At 36.0% G+C, this 16,042-nt stretch overlaps 2 protein-coding genes across 2 annotated transcripts; one reads left to right on the top strand and one right to left on the bottom strand.

Moving 5' to 3' along the window:
- Nucleotides 1-127: 127 nt before the first annotated feature.
- On the bottom strand, nt 128-12,275 carry LOC124534921 (myogenesis-regulating glycosidase-like). Its single transcript, XM_047110965.1, has 9 exons — nt 12,239-12,275; nt 11,280-11,411; nt 10,724-10,933; nt 9,668-10,328; nt 9,206-9,398; nt 3,047-3,156; nt 2,557-2,812; nt 1,215-1,371; nt 128-539 (listed from the first exon to the last, which is right to left on the bottom strand). The coding sequence occupies exons 1-9, from the start codon at nt 12,273-12,275 to the stop codon at nt 253-255; spliced, it is 2,043 nt and encodes a 680-aa protein (XP_046966921.1). The 3' UTR covers nt 128-252.
- A 2,071-nt stretch (nt 12,276-14,346) lies between these two features.
- Nucleotides 14,347-16,038, top strand: LOC124534920. Its single transcript, XM_047110964.1, has 3 exons — nt 14,347-14,402; nt 14,479-15,823; nt 16,028-16,038. Exons 1-3 carry the CDS (start codon nt 14,355-14,357, stop codon nt 16,036-16,038), a joined length of 1,404 nt encoding a protein of 467 aa, XP_046966920.1. The 5' UTR covers nt 14,347-14,354.
- The last annotated feature ends 4 nt before the right edge of the window (nt 16,039-16,042 follow it).

Raw genomic sequence — 16,042 nt, 5'->3', positions numbered from 1 at the left:
AAAGTTGTTTTTTTTCTGTGATATTATATACATAAATACAGATATTCCTTAACACAAGCGCACATATCTTCTACCGGGAAGAGTAAATTTAAAAAGGTAATGGTTCCAGAAATAAAACTACGATTTTACAGCAGTGCTGTGACGTGGTATGTATGGTATTCACACATTACAACTGTAATACTAGTATGAATCATTCGTTTATGGTTATTATCTACATTCAATTACAAATATAAACATGTGTGATCAGTTCACTCATAATGTATCGTATTGGAACATGAATAATATTGATAGGAAGCCGGCGAGTACTAGCGGGCCCTTTCGGTGGCCCCGTGCGCGCGGGGCGGCGCTGGTGTCGCTGCGCACGAAATAGGGCAGCACGTCCAAGCCGGCGCTGTAGCCCCGGAGCCACGTCGGGCCCTGGACTATATTTTTAGGATTTCCTTGGTCGAGCCACTTGCCCGCTGGGAGGTAGATGTCTCTCGAAGTTGCACCCTCTACGATTACAGGCGCAACTAGAATGTTTTCACCCAGGAGATATTCTGAAGAATAGGATGATTGTTTAGTTAAGGGGTGTTAAATCGCGCTTAATCGATGTGAGGGAACATGTTGTTGGTTAAAAATCTGCCACTTGTGTGCCTTAACTCTGGAGCAACTCGTGAATATACTCCAAGACCAAACTTCTTTTCTTGCGAATTACTCGAGATTAGAATGGCATTGTCAGCAAACGTTTAAATAGAAGTTGAACGGTAACCAGTGGCAAATGACAAAAACGCAAAAGGTATACAAACTTCCATGCGAAAATACATATTCGTTCATTTTCCATTTGATTGGCTATAACTAGAAATCGGTCAAATTCATTGTCATAACAACGAAAAAAAACAACAACCACCTGTAAATTTCCCATTGGTTTAAGGCTTAAGGGCTTCTCCCTTTCGAGAAGAAGGTTTGGAACATATGCGGGTTGGTGGAATACACATGTGGCAGAATTTCTATTAAATTGGACAAAATGCAGGTTTCCTCGCGATATTTTCCTTCACTTTTGAGAACGAGATGAATTATAAAGACAAATTCAGCATATTCAGTGGTGCTTGCCTAGGTTTGAACCCGCAATCATCGGTTAAGTTAAGATGTACGTGACCTAACCACTTGGCCATATCGGCTAACAAAGTATAACTTAAAAGTTAGTTTGCGTCAGTCGTAGCTGAGAGGCTTACCGTCCCAGACGGCGAGCGCGGTGGCGTCGTCGGGCGCGACCCACCACAAGGGCGCGTTGACGGGCGCGCCGTCGCTCACCGCGCGCTGCAACGCCTTTATGATCTCGGGGGCGTATTGTGCGTGGAGGTCGACAAACTTCTTGCTTATCGCAATGGTCTTGTAATCAAATATAATTTTATAACGTATAAGGAAATATCTGGGTTAAGGCCTCCTCTCCCTTGTGAGGAGAAAATTTGGAACATATTCCACCACACTGTTCCAATGCGAGTTGGTGGAATAACATGCGGCAAAATTACTATAAAATTAGACACATGCAGGTTTCTTCGAGTAAAACTGAGTATTCATCTGAATAATTAATAAAATTCTTTTAATGAATGATTTAGGAATATCACAATATTTCAAAAAACAATTTTGTGATACAGAGAGCTAAATGAGCATTTGTTTGGTGGACTGGCAAATGGGCCAGTTTATGGTAAGTGGACATAACTAACCCTAAAACATTAGTACTGTAAGAAATATTAATCATTCCTTATATTACCACTGTGACATTTACCATATGAAATTTCTTGTGCCTGAAGTTACATTGGCTCAATCTAATGATAAGTAATTTACGATTTGAATCGAAAATACTGGAGAGAAATGGTAATTACAAGAACATGGGACGTGCCGCTTTAAAACTAAATCCTTTGGTTAGTGTGTATGGTGCTTGTTCGTCTACCTAGTTATGTTGCGCAGTACACCGTTTCTGCCGACTAAGGAATCTCTGGTAACCAAACCTTCCGTGAGGTACCAGTAACTTGCTGATTCCTTAAATTTTACATTGTATAGTTTTAAGCGTAACATATCATTACATGATTGGCATCCAATTTTGTCACATGTATTTATTTTATAATTAAGTTTTACAACAACAGCCTGTAAATTCCCACTGCTGGGCTAAAGGCCTTCTCTCCCTTTGAGGAGAAGGTTTGGAACATATTCCACCACGCTGTTCCAATGGGTTGGTGGAATACACATGTGGCAGAATTTCTATGAAATTTGTCACATGCAGGTTTCCTCACGATGTTTTCCTTCACCGCTGAGCACAAGATGAATTATAAAGACAAATTAAGCACATGAAACAGCGGTTCTTGCCTGGGTTTGAACCCGCAATCATCGGTTAAAATGCACGTGTAACCACTGGGCCATTTCGACTCATTAAGTTTTAATTTCTCTTTAAATTCAATTTAATTTTTAAATAAATTTTAACAAATTTTTAAAAAGTCTAATTGAAGCTTTAGGAGCTTCAACTTGACTATCTACTAAAATATTACTACTAAATATTAATAAGACGAGCAATCTTACTTCGTCATCGTAGTCCCAAGGCACGTACGAGAACTGCATGCTCGGCATGAAGGTGTTAGCCTGTAACCACCTGATGAATAGCTCGCGAGATGGCGCACCAGAATATCCGTTACCGCCTATCATATCCGGTAAGACGAGGGTGTACCCGTTCATGTTCATTTGAAGCAAGGTCGTGATGAGAGTCGGCAGTCCGTTATCAAACGTCCAGAACGAATCCTTATCGATCATGCGCACGAAGATTGGAAGGTCTTGCGTTCTAAAAAATGTTGTTCACTTAAGCAGATGGGCACTGGCAGATGCAAATTATGGTTATTGCAAAATAAAACGTTAAAAATATGGAATGAAATAAAAAAGAAAACATAGTTTAATACAATAAATGTATTTTTCTTATTTTTCGTAATACCTAACCTGACCACCCCTAAGATGAAGGCTAAACAGCGGCGGAAACAAGCGTTAAAATGAAGTAGTAACAGTATGATTATATATTTACCCATATCCTGATCTCACTTCAACTAAATTTCCAAATGAAGCGACAGCCCTAACATAATCAGCGGTTATAGTTTCTGGTTGTAAATCGATATATCCTCGAAGAACCGGAACCTATAATAATAAAAAATATATATTATTACGAAGAAAGAAAAATGAATTAATTTGACTTAATATTTTGTTCATATACGTATCCTCGCGATGTTATCTTTCAGCACGAAGCACAAAAGCAATTATAAAGATGCTCTAATTTTAAACCTGTAAGATTTAAGTAGTTTTATTCACAGTTACGTATTCGCCACAATTTAATATTTAGCTTCCGATTGGTCCTGTAATTATATGACCTGTGAACGTTAAAGGAGGCAACAGTCTGTAAATTTTACACAGCTGGGCCAAGGCCTCCTCTCCCTTTGAGGAGAACATTTGGAAAATATTTTACCACGCTGGTCCAATGCGGGTTGGTGGAAGACACACGTGGCATTATTTCTATGAAATTTGACACATGCAGGTTTCCTCACGATGTTTTCCTTCACCGTCGAGCACGAGATCAATGATAAAACACAAAGAAGGTAAGGATCTAAAAACTCTAAAAATCATCTAAAAACTCGAGTACATAAAAGTATTTTTTTTTTTTTTTTTTTTTCATTTATTTTAAAGAGGGTTTTTTCTATAAGAAAATGCCACCCTCATAGTGCTTACAAATCATTAAACTTAACAAATTGATTAATTACATCGATTCTTAAAAACACCATCCACTAATTTGTACAAAACTTGCGCTGGTTCTGATGTAGGGTCAGCGAGGACACTATTACATGCCCCCACCTCCCCGCAATAATTGATTAAACGTAAAAAAGAAATTCTATCAGTGTCATTCCGAGCACACTCCATTATTACGTGGTACGTGTCTTCTATGCTGTTACATACACTACAGTTAGGTGAAGGTGTTTTACCCATAAGAAAACCAAAGTTATTTAATGGAATGTGGCCGGAACGAAGTCGAAGAGCTGTGACAATTGAAGACCTGCTCATATTGGCTCCATCAAACCAAAGACTTTTCCGTAGTCCGGGTTGCATAGTTCTGTACCAGATCCCTTTAGTCAGCGATCGCTCATCAAAATATTCTCTCCAAAATTTGTAATATTTTTCTTTGGCTAGATATAATAATTCCGTATAATATGGTACGCATTGGTAGTAAACACCATTTCGTGCTGCATTTTTTGCTAAAAAATCTACTTTTTCATTATCCTCTAGACCAATATGAGCAGGAATCCACTGCAACATCACTTTTTTATTTTGACGAGAGAAACTTAGAATAGATTTTAAAATTGCATAGGCTATCGGAGCTCCTCGAAAGGTCGAGGTAGACCGAGCCACATGTTGGAGAGCACTTTTAGAATCGGAAAAAATTACAAATTTATCACAATCTATTGTACTGATATATGATAAAGCCTCCAAAATTCCTAATAACTCTGCACGCATCACAGATATCTTAGAATCTACTCTAAGTTGACAATTAGTATTAGTTTGAGGGTCATAAAAAGCAACACCAACATCAGAGCTATCTTTTGAGCCATCTGTAAACACTTTATAAAATGATGAATATATTTCTGAAATTTCCCGTTCCGATAATAGTTTTAAAGCTGCATTACTATATTTACTTTTACTTTTGTCAATTGATGCTAAAGAACATTTAATGTGAGAGGATAAATCCACACTGCTAACCCACGTGTCTAGACTAAACATATCTAGTTTATTACTTTGGTGAATTTTGAGAGCATTATAATCATTGTGAATCTTAATGAGCAATGGCAGTTTTTTATTTCGCCAATAAGAATTAGTACACATATTTTGGAATATATTTAACAACTTGATAATTTCATTGTTAGCCATAGATTTACATTTTAACCAAAATTTAACTCCCAAATAATACCCTCTGATCGACAAAGGTGGTACGCAAAGCTCATTTTCCATAATATAGATCGGTGTAGTTTTAACAAAGCCACCAATAAATCTGAGACTTTGATTCTGTAACGCATCGATTTTTTTCAAATTTGTGTTACAACTATTATCATATAAGAAACTGGCATAATCTATTCTGCTCCGAATCAACCCAAAATACAACCGCCTTAAATGAATAGGATGTATACCCCAGCCCGGTCCTCTTAGAATTTTAATAATATTTAATAAATTCAAAATTTTGCCTCTTAAGTAATTAATATGTTTTGACCATCTCAATGAATTGTCAAGCCACACTCCTAAATACTTAAAAGCGTTAACCTCTTCAATTATTTTGTCATTCAATAATATTTTCACTGTATATTTTTTATGCCCCCTTTTGAATATGCAAACTTTAGTTTTAGTAGACGAAATCTCTAGCCCTATATCTAATAAGTGGACAGCCATCGTGTGCAATGACGACTGCAGTTTCTCAGAGCTTTCTGTCAAATCATCACATGAAGTAAATAAAAGAAAATCGTCCGCATATTGCAATATAGAAACTGGGCTGGTACGTTTGCAGATTTTATGGGTCGCGATATTAAACAATAAGGGCGCTAATGGATCTCCTTGAGCCAATCCTAGGCTGGTACTTCTTGCCATAGTGTTTCCGTTATTAAGAATTTTAAGAATTCTATGGTTTAAAAAATTCCACAGATAACTGCAAAATTTTGATCCTACCCCCAAACTATCCAGAATCGAAATGAGTGAAGATATATTGACATTATTGTATGCGTTATGGATGTCAACAAAACACGCTATAGTTGGTTTATTTTCCGAAAATCCAGCTGAAGTTTTAGTTATGAAGTAAGAAAGATTATCCGCACACTGATATGATTTTCTAAATCCTGTAGTATTTATCGAAAAAATATTATTCTTTTCGCAGAACCATTCCAATCGCTTATTAAGAATACTATGGAAAATTTTACATAAGCAAGACATTAAAGCAATTGGGCGTAGTGACGAAATAGATTCTGAATCTCTACCTGCTTTCGAAATAGGGACAACGATAATATTTTTCCATTGGCAAGGGAGAAAGCCTTTCTCATAAAATAAATTGTAGAGTGTTGTCAATACATGTTTACTATTTTTTGGAAGGTGTTTTATCATTAGGTATGTAATTCCATCATCACCAGGTGCTGTATTTTTAGATGGAATACAGCTTTCTAGCTCAGTTATACAAATTTTGGAACCTAATCTATTATTATGAGAACGTAACACAGGGCACATAGGGGAGACATAATCGGGAGTTAAGCTACGCAAAAGTTTGTTTACTAGATTTCCATTAATTTGTTGTTTAGGAGTTTTATAGCCCTTTATCCACTTCATTTTAAGCCATAACTCTGTTGATGTAGTTTTGTGATGTACAGACGAACAAAAATTTTGAAAAGATTTACTTTGAGAGTTACGCATCAGGTTTTGTGCAGAGTGAATTTTATCCTTCAATATATCCAAATTACGTGGGATTGGATTACGACGGAGTTGTGACAAAGCCAAACGTCTCTCAGACACTGCTTTAGACAAATGCTGATTCCAGTACGGCTTGGGGGTGAAGTTCGTAGTAGGGCTTTCGTTAAATCTTATTAGAGGAATAGATATTTCTGCAGCTATATTTATATAATCTACGAAGGAGTCGTAGTCTTTTTGGGGATCATTAAACCAAGAAAAATTATTAAATAAGTCTTCAAGTATTTGCGTGTATAAATTCCAATCCGCTAATTTAAAATTTCTTTTATATATCCATGGATATGAATTACTGACATTGGTTGATATTTTAATGACCCTGTGGTCACTGCCCAAAGTTTCATTGAGAACTGTATAAGTAAATTTTAGGGCAATATCAGAGGTAACCAAAGATATATCAGGGGAGTACTCTTGAAGAGTACCGTTAACTAATTTTACCCTAGTTGGTGTGCGGTCATTTAAGGTCACAAGCTGGTTATCCGAAAGCGCATCGAATATTTGAAGGCCTCTTTGGTCAATTTTTTGTGACCAGTTAGTGTGATGCCCATTAAAGTCTCCAATTATAATTGTTTTAGAATTAGCTATCGAGAAAATGGCGTCCCAATCATGAGTGCTGGTTCGGGCAGAAGATGGGCAATAAACAGAAATTACATTATCAAAGTCTCCGCAATTCAAAAGCCTAACATGGATGATCTGGATTAATGAATTAGTTATACGTACTTTGCATACCTGAGATTTGATGGATTTATGTACAATTATGGCTATCCCTCCATACGAGTCAGCACGATCGCATCGGTGTATACTGTAATTTTTGATATTTAAGTAACCATTTGGCTCTAACCAAGTCTCACATACGGCAGCAATATGGATTTTTTCCTGCCACAGTAAATTTTCAAAACTTGTCAATTTAGGTCTAAGACTTTGTGCGTTCCACTGAATTATGTTTAGTTTTGTGAATTTATGTGTTTAAATAATCTAAAATTAACTTTAGGATAGGCCAATCAGAAATATTTTCAACTACAATTAAAATCAACCACTCAACACAACACTTAATTGATTTCTTTACTTTTTGTTGAAAAGATCCGCTTTTAAGAAATAAAATTTCTTTTAGTCTACTTAATAGTTCTGAGAAATTGATATCTCTATCTAATGGTTTATCGAGATTTGTATGATGTAATTCTTCAGATTCAATTTTAGAATCAGACTGGTTATGGCTTGTAGATAGGTTTGTAGTTTCGGTTTTAGGCGCTTTATGTTTTCTAGGTACATTTTCGGATTTACGTTTTATTCTTGGCATTTTAGTCTGTTCACTTGAAACTTGTGCCGAAGATTCCTCTTCTGAATCCACATGAGTAGGAAACACATGTGAAACAACATTTGCATATGTGCGATTTGTATGAATGTGTGTTTGATCAACGTTAGTATTCACAGTTTGGATGTTAAATTTTGGGGTCGGAGACTCTGGTAACATTGTACGAGCTTTCCTGTATGTACAATTAAATTGAGACATGATCTCGCGAATCTTTTTTTCATTCAAAAAAACAGGGCATCCTTTATTGAGTGCCATGTGTGGACCTTGACAATTAACACAAACAAACGTCTTTGTCTCGCAATTTGCATGATTACTACCACATTTAGGGCAAATAATCTTATTTGATGGGCATCTAGATAGTGTATGTCCTAATTTCCAGCACTTGGAGCACTGAGACACAGGGAATGTGTAAGAGTCAACATTAATGCGGAGACTGTCCACGAAGACATGAGTAGGCAAATACGAACCCTTAAAACAGAGACGAACTCTCTCGGAGTCAATCCAGCTACCATCCACATCGCGTCGTTTCAATCTACTCACTGAACTTAATTCAGCACGACTATCACATTTAATGCGCATTTTAATTTCTTCTTCCGTTAAATCGAGATCCACGTCCTTGATTGTACCATATGTAAAATTGACTTGAAATGCTTTTTGAAATTTCCACCCTTTATTTAACAAATCTTCACAAGTCATCATTCTATTCATACAGTGCACATTATCAAATTCAACTCTAATTTTGTAGGGGCTTAAGTATTTTATTTTAGTTATATCAGTAATTTTCAACTCCTTTAATAATTTTGCAAGGGCAAATTGTTTGGGAAACTTTTCTTTACATGAAATGTACATTTCCATGTCTGTGTCTTGAGTTTTAATTTTTTTTTCTTTCATAACTGTCTGCCAACCTTCGTCTTCGTCTTTATCATCTCTTTCTCTTTTATTAACTCGCGCTGACCACTGTTCTGCATCATCTTCCATGGGTATATATTCTGTCTCTTTCTCACAATTCTCTTTTCTTTCTTTCCGTAACATCTCACTTAAATAGATAGTTGGACTTGGAGTCCTCAACTCATTATTCACATTGTTCTCATCAATCGAAGCATCATTTTCATCCATGTATAATAATAAATTAAAAAATACGCAGAATTAATACAAATACAATCATTCAATAGTTATCTGTTCGATAGATAAGCGGCACCGGTCGGCCCGCACGCCGAACGGGTTTCACAGTAATTAACTAATGACTTGTAAACAAGAAAGAATGCATTCAAAACAATAAACGTCCACCTCGTACGAGTACCGATACGAGACTCACATAAAAGTATTTGAAATGGTTAATTTTTTGGTTACAGAAAAAGCAGAGGTTTTAATAATTATTAGAAATGAATATACCCCAGGCGACCAACTGGTTTCTCCACCGTCGAACTTGTAACTGTCGATTCCATGTTGCTTTTGTAGCTGAACCAATCTGCTAACGTACCATTCGCGTGCAGTCGGTTTTGTGAAGTCGATGTACGCGGCCGTGGTACCGTTATCATTCCACCAGCTCGTCTCCACCGAGTTATCTTCAGACGACACCAAGTAACTGCGTCAGTGGAATATCATTTTTAATAGTTTGTTAACATTCAAATATATTTTATTGACATTAAAACAAACTAAAGTCAAAAGACAAAAATAGCAAATATTTATAGTTAACAAATATTTGTAGTTAATTATTCTAAGCAAAAGTTTGCCCTTACTATTTTTTAAATAAATGCATAGGCTATATAAACGTGTTAAAGTTATTTTTTGAAGCGATTGAAATATTTTTCATAGTTGCTTAAAGTAATTTGTTTTGTTAAACGAAAGTCTTACCCCAAATTTTTCGCATCGGTGTACCAAGGCTCGCAACCCTTATTCATAAATGGATGAGCCCAAACTGTTACCCCAAATCCTTTGGATTTCAAACTGTTTACCGTTTCCGTCATGTTAGGGAATCTGTTAACATCGATAGTTAATGAACCGTAGCATATTTCCCAAAGATCGTCGATTTCTAACTGACAGTTTGGGAAACCACGTCCAACAATCTCATCAGCGAACTGGAGAACGACATCATGGTTGATATCTCGCTTATAACGAGCCCATGTAGACCAGATCGGATAAGTAACCATTCTCTCGTTAGGATATCCACTCGGCTTTTTCAATATTTTATAAACTGCATATTCATGGGCCTGTCGAGCGTTTTCGAATATCCCTATGGTGTAAATTAAATAGTTTTGTGTTCTTTTAGATGAGTATGGTGGTTTGACTTGAGCAATGAAACACGTTCCATTTTGAACTGCGTTGTTTTGGTCGACGAATAGCGGAACCTTTTTATCAAAGAAATAGAATAATCCTTCTGAGCTTAGCCAGTAGGGTTCCGCTATACCACAGTTATCAGCTTCTTTGGTGACGTAGGAGTATTCTTGTAACTTGAGCTTCTCGATCGGCCAGTATTGTTGCTTCTGCTGTGGCCCTCCATACCAGTTACTTGAACCTAAACCACAAGCGAGATGTAAAATACGAAACTGAAGAAATAAAATTATCGGTAACATTATTTTAGCGTCCTTAAAAAAGGGCAATATCGTCGCGTACGTAGCATCTACTACAAATACTTGAAATGTTTGAACCTGTGACTAAAACTGGACTGTGAGCAAATATGCTCACAGATTAGCATTATGCTGGCAAATAAAAGCACTGTTACTCAGGACGCACACTTAAAGTATTTTGGGACTAGAAACTTTAAGGATCTATTTTGAATTAACTTGTACTTCATATAAAGGTAGTTGAGAAGAGGTAGTATTATGGCTCTGAGGAAATACAAAATACGTATGGACTATTTGTTGCGATATTATAGCATATTAAGATCATATCAAGGACACGTTTATTTACCCAATTCGATGCAGTCCGCTAGCCGTGTTGAAGTCGGCGCCTGCCAGGTTACTGTTAAGACTACACCCTCATTGGGAGTGCTGACTTTTTCGTTGGTGATTGAGAGGGTGATATTATTCGAGAAGGTGATCTCAAATTGAGAAGCAACGAGAGCACGACGAGTTTCGTTTCGTCGTCCCATCGAGGTGGACAGGACTTTTTGGACACCATCTGTTTATGTATCAATGTTTAGTACGTTTATAAAATTATTGTGGGGTCTATTAATTAGTATGGCAATGTAAAATAATATGCTCTAAAATAAATATTAGAGGGGTAAAGAATAACAAACTGTTCCAATGAATTTTACGCGATATAATTGTTTTTATTTTTAATTTAGGTTGGAGAAGTGGATGCAATGATCATTATCATTTTTCTGATACAGCATTGTGGTGGAATAAGCTCCAAATCATTTCTAGAGTTATACCTAGAGCGTGTTTGAAGCTATTTTAATAAAATAATGATGATTCGTATATTACTAAGTGTTCTGGCTTCAAATATATTATCTTTATTTACTTACTTTTAACAGCAATTAGTCTGATTTCGCCATTAGAGTCATCGTCCACAATTACGGTTAGTGCGGCTGCACTGTAAACGGTGTGTGTAGCGGCGCGGACATTCGCAAACGCACACAGAGCTAGCGCCGTAAACACTAAAATTAAGACACTATATAAATCGATTTAATGAATCAATAAATAAATTTACAACAGCCTGTAAATTTCCCACTGCTGGGCTAAGGCCTCCTTTTCTTTGATGAGGTTTTTGGAACAAATTTCACCACGCCGTTCCAATGCGGGTTGGTTCAATACATGTAGCAGAAATTCTACAAAATTAGACACATGCAGGTTTTCTCATGATGTTTTCCTTCACCGCCCAGCGCGAGATGAATTATAAAAACAAATTAAGCATATAAATATTCAGTGGTGCTTGCCTGGGTTTGAGCCCGAAATCGTCGCTTAAGATGCACGCTTTCTAACCAATGGGCCATCTCGGATACTATACTCAATAAATACAAACCTAAATAAAAATAAATGATAATAATTTATTGTGATGCTATAAGGTGTTGTGAAGGAATATTTATTTGAAACATAATTGAAAAAATATTTGGAATATTTCGTGAATAGACTGTGTACTTAACATAACAGATTATTGGGATTCTGAAACGTCTGATACTATGGTTGTTTGGCCGTAAAGTATCTGATGAGTAGTCGCTCAGGTACCTACCCAAATAGGTCCTACTAAGAAGTAGCGTAAATATAAAAGTATAGTACGACACAACTTAGATGTAGCATCAGCAAATTTAATAAAACCGCTAATCGTCGCTATAGATTCTCGCGTCAGTTCAATCCGAGAAAGCAAATGCATGTGAATCGACGTGCCAAATTGACGATATATTAGGTCATATAAGATTACAATTTATCACGTTTGTGCAAAGATCATATTATTAGAAATAAATATTGACAGTATGGGATAGCGTACTTAATTGGGATGTGAATATCATAAAAAGACGCATCATGTTTTTTGGTTCATCATCCTCCTGCCCTTTTCCCAATTTTATTTGGGGCCGGCGCAGCATGTCTTCTCCTTCCATACTTTTCTATCAGAAATAACATTCTTTCTAACCATATCGTCTTTCACACAATCCATCCATCATCTTTTTTAATTCGTTTTTACTTATGTTATTGCTAGTGGTATATGGTGCTCGAATTTCGACGCCAAACTCTGATCATCAACATCAACTCTGACATTTTACTATATACCTACTAAGTCGTTTTTAGTCTTACTGTTAATAATCAATGAGCATAGTAAGTTTACTATACATATAACAAAATTGGAGTGTCTCTTAGCGGTTGTTAAGTGCATAATATGTATAGATACACGGTCCATACTATACAATGTAATGATGTTACTTAGGGTCAATACCTATTTTGCAATACTAAAAACAAATGTATTACTTTATTTTAACGTATACACACATATATGCCTTCTAAATAGTAAAAATTATATTTAATGCTGTGACAAAGTCCTATTTTATACATTAAAATATAAATTAGTTAGTAATACATAGGTTTATTTCGCTCACCGTATAATCTGCGCATGGCTGCCGCGCGTCCACCACTACTGACCGCAGCTCGTCAAAATCTCTGAATATGTGCAGTTTTCGTTATCTTTGCACTTAATTGCTGTGATAAGGTACTTTTCTCACTGACTGTTTACTAGTTTCTTCTGTAGATTTGATTATTTAAACATATTTTTCATAGATACTTTTCATATATTTTGGGAGTACATCGCCAACCTCTTATAGCTATGAGCTAACCTAAACTACACCGTCGGTTGGACTGGAAGAGATCGCTATGTAGCGAGTCGTCAAAATTGTACGCCTCTTTTACTACGACTTATTGAGTGTAGTATTTATTTATTTTCTCTGTGTGGTGTACAATCTATATTAATATTATAAATGTGAATATAACTCAGTCTGTCGCTCTTTTTCCACCAAATCAATGAAGCGAATGTGATGTAATTTGATGTGAAGCAAGTTAGAACTCCAAGAAAGAGCATGGGCTACTTTTTTGCCTAACGTATGACAAACAACCCCCTGAAACGCGATCGAAGCCGCGGGCGACTACTAGTAAGGTATAAGGTAAAGTATTTTTATTCGTTAATTTTTTTCGTTTTTAAATTGTCAACCTTCAAATGTTAAGCCCTCGTGTGTATTTATTTCCGACGATAATTTGATATCGTCGTTCAACTGAAATCTATCGGATTTAAAACATTTAGGAAGCAACACCATTGATGAAGATTTCAAAAAGCATAGGGCCAAGTATTAAGCTTTGTGGTACACCCGTTGTGAACAACTGAAAAAATATACTGAGGGTTCGTTAGTAGTAGACAAAAGAAAGTTACTAAAAATATTAAGATACTCCTTGTCCTAGAGTTAAAGCAAGAATGTTACCTATACAGTCTATTAACTTATATCATATTAAAATCTTTTGTCATTAAGATAGTAAAACCCAAAACGGATAACTGTTGTTTTAATATTCATCCACTTCAAGATGTTAGCCATAAAAACACTTAACGTGGCTTGATAATACTTGGCATTTTAATAACAAATTCTTGTTGGTCGTATAAAATATATTTTGTAAATGAAGACCAAGAATAAAATAAATAATAAAGAAGAATATAAACTAGCTCTGTCAAATTATATCACATCAATATTATAAAGGCTTAATTATAATGTATAATATACATTTTACTACACGAATCATGCAAGCATTCAATGATTCTGTGATAATATCTATGGCTGGTAGTTAATTATCACCTGGCGTCCTATTTGCCTAAACAACTTTCTTAGTTGGATGAGAATGGGAATGAAAGGGAGTAGTTTTACTTGTGACGGTTGTTACTTAATGTAAATGCACCTGTATAGTTCTTGCAATCTGCGAGCGCGCGTGGCCTTTATTTGTGTTTGTAACCGAAAACACATAATTGCGTTAGTGTGTGTAACCGACGGAGCGATCAGTAGCGAGTGAGCCTTCACTCGGGTAACTTGTCTTTATTGTTTCCGCGTCATTATTGTTCACGGAGTACGGTCAGCATGTCAAACCTCAAATGTGAAAGAAAACGTAAAATAATTCATAGCGAGGTAAGTTTTTTTATTTTTATAATTGTTTTTTGATATTTTTGTAGTTACCAATATGTAACTTTACTACTATTTGCAGGGACGCGCCATTATTGCCCGCGTGTACCACTTTCTTCAAGGAGAGTATAATTTTATGAAAGCGAACAATATGGATCATTGCGATTTGAGTCCTTTGGCTAATATACGGAAACGTACCGCTGAAGCTACAGGGTTTAGTGAACGAACTGTAACTACAATATTGAAAGAAGAAAAAGAGCTGCCATGTACTTCTGCAAGTTTTACTTCACCTACGAAAAAACGACGTAAGAGAAATAATAAATTTCATTTAGACAACATGAATCTTGAAATCATTCGAACTACTGTGCAAAATTTCCATATTGTAGAAAAGCAATTACTAACATTATCAAAATTGCAATCAGTTTTGAGAGAAAAGATTGGGTTTGATGGATGCTTAAATACATTACGTTCGATATTAAAGAAATTAGGCTACAAATGGAGAAAAATTGTGAACAACAGAGAAGCATTACAAGAAAGACATGAAATTCAACTTTGGCGATTAAATTTTTTAAAAAAGATCTTTCAGTATCGTTCGGAAGGTCGTCCTATTGTATACACTGACGAAACATATGTTTTGACTTCTCACGTGCGGCAAAACACCTGGTTGCCTCAAAACAATTACCCCAAAGGCAATAAACAGTTTTCAAAGAAACTGAGCACAGGAAGCCGCTTTATTGTAGTGCATGCAGGCAGCAGCGACGGTTTTGTGCCTAATGCTTCGCTAGTCTACAAAGCTGCATCTACATCAGGAGATTATCATTCAAACATGAATCATGATAATTATACAAAATGGCTTAATGAAAAGTTATTGCCAAACTTACCTGAGAAGTCAGTTATTGTTATGGACAACGCTTCTTATCACAATACTCGAAGCAGCAAAATACCGACCTCTAATTCCAGTAAAGGGGAAATGCAAAAGTGGCTGACAGAGAATGGCATCTCATTTGATAATCGTTTTAAAAAAGTAGAACTGTATGATTTAATTAAAAAGAAAAAGGACCGTTTTATAACATTTAAAATAGATGACTTTATAAGAAAAAAAGGTTTCGGAATCTTAAGACTCCCTCCGTATCACCCAGAGCTTAACCCGATTGAAAATATATGGGGTATTATAAAAAACCAAATTGCCGCAAAAAATATAGGCCAAACCATGACCCTTGTTCAAAATTTAATAGATGAATGCATAAATAATATAGACCAAACCACCTGGCGAAATACATGCAAGCACGTTGAAAAAATTGAAACAGAATACATGAAGTATTTCGACTATGATTTTCAGTTTATTATAAATGTAAGTGAAGATGATGACAGCGACAATGAAAGTGAGAATGATGACAGCGACAGGATAGAAATGTTTGATGAAAATAGTAATATAATTTAAATTATTTTGTTATTAGTCGAGATGGCCGCCCAGTGGGAGTCGAGATGGCCCAGTGGTTAGAATGCGTGCATCTTAACCGATGATTGCGGGTTCGAGCCCAGGCAAGCACCATCACTCCACACTTCATTCAAATAATCATTTAAATTAAATTACACACAAGTAGATGGAGAAAATTGACATATTTTCAAAGGCGATGAATGAAAGA

The sequence above is a fragment of the Vanessa cardui genome, chromosome 13, assembly GCF_905220365.1.
Source record: "Vanessa cardui chromosome 13, ilVanCard2.1, whole genome shotgun sequence".
Classification (NCBI taxonomy): Eukaryota; Metazoa; Arthropoda; class Insecta; order Lepidoptera; family Nymphalidae; genus Vanessa; species Vanessa cardui.
Note: the sequence above shows the minus strand (reverse complement) of the source record. Positions and strands in the feature narration are given on the sequence as shown.